We start from the raw sequence: 4,489 nt of genomic DNA, 5'->3' as shown, positions 1-4,489 counted from the left end.
GAGATCATCTTATTACCCTATTCATGAGACTCATTTGACACCTGAAGCCACAAAAGAGTAAGAAGATGAGAAAAGGGATTTATATCACAGTAGCAGAGCCCTGGTTTCCAATCCTGGTTCTATACTTGATAGCTGTAAGATCTTGGGCAAGCTGCTTAACCTCTCTGACTCTGTTTCTTGTCACTTCAAACATGGGGCAACTAATGATCCTTACTTATAGAGGTGTGGGTGTTCACTAAGATGATGCATGTAAAGTGTTGAGGACCACGCCGTCGTTATGAGCTATGGACAGTTCAAAGGCCTGACTGGTTACCAACGAGGGATACTGAATTCATTAGGATGCCTTCAACCATAAAACAAGATTCAACTAAACATGGCTTACACCAATAAGGACATCTACGGTGTAAATCAAGAATATTCCCCATTCCCACTTCTCACATTTCATCGGCTAGAATTAAGGCATATATTCATTATCTAACCATGAATTAGGTTTATAATCAAGACAGACCTCTTTCTCCATAGTCTGCATTTTATTTCCAACACCAGGGCACAGGTGTGTCAGAGAGCCATTGCTGTGTAATAAATTGTCACCATAAGCCTCCGTAGCCTGGCTGGCCCTGCTGCCCTTGGCTGAGCTCATTCGTGTATCTGTGAGTTGGCTGATAAACAACAGGCTTGACTGAGTAGTTCTGCTTCAAGCTATAGGTCTGCAAATTGACCAGGTACCTCTGTTCCACCTGTTCTCATTCTCCTTGGGCCACGAGGCTAGCTTGTGGGCACAGTCTTCTCATGTCCATGATAGAGGTCTGGTGTGTCACCGACGGCCTAGGCTTAGAACTGGCCGTTACGCCATTGGTCAAAGCAAGTCACACAGCCAAGCCCAAAGCCAAAGTGTGAGGCCATAGGCTCCGCCTACCATGAAGGCAAAGGGTATGGATGCAGGCAGGGGTGAAGGAGGGACCAATCACTCATTCCGTAACAAGTCGTCAGAACAAAGAACATGTAAGTACCCAAATGCATTCTCTGAAATCATATAGCGTTCGTGTTTCGCCTTAATTTCTGCGCTGGTTAGTACATTACAATGTTATCTAGTGGTCCCATGGAAGTAAGCTGTTGGCAAATGAACACGAGCGATCATTTGTCAAAGGAAGGCGTCGCATAGCACTCGCTGACCTTCCAGCTCTAGCAGCCCACGATTTGCAGTTTGTGGAAGAAAGTCCGGCAGAGTATGAAACCTAAACAGAAGTAAGATAGAAGTGTCATTCTGAACCAGCATCCTTGGTTCCCGCTTTGACTTTTCAACTAAATTCTTAAATCCTCGGGCGCAGGTATCACCAAAACCTGTCCCATGCCTGAAACAGATGGCGATACGTGGGGACTGCACCACGAGCGAAGTGAACTGAGTCTGGGGGAAGTTTTTTGGTGAACTGAGAGCGCGGAGGATGCGCGGGTCGTGCTGGAGGCGGGTCCCAGCCAGATGTGCAGGGCCCGCCCCGCCCTCCTCGCGCACCGGCCCCGCTCCGCCCGCGGAGGAGCCGCAGGGCGCTCCCCCTCCTCTCCCGGGGCCGCGAGCGCCCCCGCCGCAGGGCCGGCCTCCCCTCCCCGCCCGCGGGGACCGCTCCCGGAGGAGCAGGAGCCCGGAGCGGCCGAGGAGAGCGCAGGAGGGGGCGGGAGGCGTTGGTGAAGGGAGGCCCCGCTCGAAGATGCCGCCGTCCTGGGCCTTTGCGCTCCCGCTGCTGCTCCCCTGGGTGGCAGGTGGATTAGGGAACGCAGCCAGGTGAGTGGCTGGCTGGCGATCGGATCCCGGCCTGAGCTCCCGCGTGAGGCCCCTTCTCTTTGTCCCCCGTCGCTCTAGGCATCCCCGCGTGGGTGTCAGTAGGTGTGTGTGTGCATGTGTCTCTGTGCGCACTGAGACGAGATTTAACAAGGATGTCAGGCCCGAGTGCCCACGGGCTTTGCTCCCCGCGCCCCTTTAGCGGGGCTTTGCACCAGTTCCCTTGGCATCAGCTGCGCCCCACCTGGCAGCGTCCGGCGGGTTCCGGGAGGAGGGAGGCCCTGCGCGCCGACCCGACCCGTGGGTGCGTCCTGGATTGGTGGCCTGCAGACATCCACTGTGGGGGCGCGCGTGTGAGTGTCTGAATATAGGTGGGTGGCTTCTGTGCCTGTGCAGTTTTGTGTTTTCCGCTCTATCCGAAGGGCGCCAACTGGTTGTCAGCCGCTATCTTTGCGGGGGAAGGAGGGAAAGAAAGTGAGCCCGACAGAGTTAGCGTGCTTGCGGAGAGCCCACCGTGCAGGGAGCTCCTCTACCAGTGCCTTTCTGATTGGGGTTGATGAACTGGAAAGAAAGGACGTGGTTGTCAGGTGAAATCGACTCCTCCTCGCTCTGGCATTTCAGAATCTGAAGCTGTTTCTTTACTGCCCATACCTTTTCTAAGCCCTGAAACTTATTTTTCCAGAGATCAGCAAAGCCGCTTAGGAAATACATACTTAGTGCTTACTGTAGGCCTGGCACTCTTCTAAATACTTTAGGACTGTTCACCCATTTAAAGCTCATAACCGCTCTGTGTGGAAGGTACTATTATTATCATCCCCATGTTGCAGAGGAAAAAAATGAGGCACAGAGAGGGCGAGTAACTTGCCCAAGGAGGCACAGCCAGTAAGTGATGGAGCTGGCATTCAAACCCAGGCAGTCTGGCCCTGGGTCCCTCGTCTTCACCAGTGCACCAGGGCAGCCTTTTGGGAGCAACTCACTGGGAAGTTTTCCTGCTTCTCTGGCTGTGCGGTTTTGCTTTCTGAGGTGTCCACTAGAGCAGGGTTTCTCCACTGTGGAGCTATTGACCATTGGGGCTGGGCTGGACAAGTATTCATTCCAGGGTGGAGAGAGCTGACCTGTGCATTGTAGGATTTTTAGTGGCATCTGTGGCCTCTGCCCACTAGATGCTGGTAGCAACTTCCCCAAGTTGTGACAACCAAAAAATGTCTCTGGACATTGCCCAAAGTCCCCTGAGGGTGGGGGGTGGGCAGAATCACCTCCAGCTGAGTGAGACTGCGCTATTGGGACTTTTTGGTCAAGAATTCTTGGGGAGGGCAGGCTAGGAGCCTTGGTTTGGTCCAGACTTCTTAAAGGTGAGCCTATCTTTGTTTGACTTAGAGGAAAAAAATCTTTCATCACAGTCAGCCACAGAATTAAGGGATTTTGAAGTTGAAACAGAACAAACCTCAAACCAGGTTCTTAGAATGTATGATCGCAAGTTTCAATTTCCTTTTCGTGATAAAAATGTAAGCAGATGCAATTTGCTCATAATCACATTTTCCCTGAGTGTTAGCGATTCCTGTGTTGTTAGAAAGCCCACTTAAGAAAGAGCAAGCACTATTTGGAGATGAGATTAAGAGCTCTTTAGCCGCCAGCAAACTGACCTCCAGGAGCTTCACTTTCAAAGTGCCACCAAATTAAATTAAAAGCCAAAAAGCCTCAAAATAAACCAAAGGATATTAAAGTGGAGAATCCATGTCAAGTTTCTGCAATTCTGCAGGTCTCAAGATGTGAACTGCGGTTTCTTTACATAGTGTCGGGTTCACGAGCTAGTGTGTGTATTATCTGCTCGACGTGCTCGGAAATAGCAAGTGGTCAGCACTTCAGGAACTGCCAGGAACTATGGTCGTGCACTCCAGGCTCCAAGTACCGACGACACACGTGTGTGTCTACTGGTTATTTCCTGAGGTTTCACAACTTACAGGAAAATTGGTGACTGCTATATAGAGATTTCTAATAGAAGCACCAGGTTTTTTTATTTGAAACACTACACCATAAATTTAGTGACTCGGAAAATTATATGCCTCTTAAATGGTGCTTAGTGCATAATAGACAATTAACATTCATCAAATGAGTAAATCATTAGCAGCGTGTGTTTCCCTGATCTAAAGCAGCAGAATTTGCCTTGAACCCTAGATGTGTTTATGCCCTTTGGGCATTGGGACCATTTAGATGCTCTAGACCTGCTTTGTCCAATACAGTAAATATGGTAGTCACTAGCCCCACTTGGCTATGGAGGACCTGAAACGTGGCCAGTCCAAGTTGAGATGGGCTGTAAGTGTAAAATAGACATTGGATTTGGAAGACTTTGTATGGAAAAAAGAACATAAAAGATTGCGCTAATCATTTTACATTGATTACATGTTGAAATGATGATGTTGTGGATATTAGATAAAATATATTACTAAAATTAATTTCACCTATTTCTTTTTTGCTGAGGAAGATTCGCCCTGAGCTCACATCTGTGCCAACCTTCCTCTATTTTGTATGTGGGATGCCACCACAGCATGGCCACTAACAGAGTGCTGTATGTCCACACCCGGGAACTGAACCTGGGCCACCAAAGGGGAGCATGCTGAACTTAACCACTAGGCCACCAGGGCTGGCCTGTTTCATATATTTTTTTTTATTATAAAGATTTTATTTTTCCTTTTTCTCCCCAAAGCCCCCCAGTAC

At 49.4% G+C, this 4,489-nt stretch overlaps 1 protein-coding gene across 2 annotated transcripts in view; it reads left to right on the top strand.

Annotated features, from left to right (window-relative positions):
* The first annotated feature begins 1,537 nt into the window (after positions 1-1,537).
* The window catches only part of EGFL6 (EGF like domain multiple 6), a 65,146-nt gene continuing 62,194 nt past the window's right edge, over positions 1,538-4,489 (top strand). For both annotated transcript variants that reach the window (XM_046673424.1, XM_046673423.1), the window contains exon 1: positions 1,538-1,777. In XM_046673424.1, coding sequence (XP_046529380.1) covers positions 1,704-1,777 — 74 coding nt within the window. In that variant the 5' untranslated portion in view covers positions 1,538-1,703. The remainder of the gene's footprint in view (positions 1,778-4,489) is intronic.

The sequence above is a fragment of the Equus quagga genome, chromosome 10 (genome assembly GCF_021613505.1).
Source record: "Equus quagga isolate Etosha38 chromosome 10, UCLA_HA_Equagga_1.0, whole genome shotgun sequence".
NCBI lineage: Eukaryota > Metazoa > Chordata > Mammalia > Perissodactyla > Equidae > Equus > Equus quagga.
The sequence above is the reverse complement of the archived record's forward strand: the minus strand, read 5'-3'. Positions and strand labels throughout refer to the sequence as shown.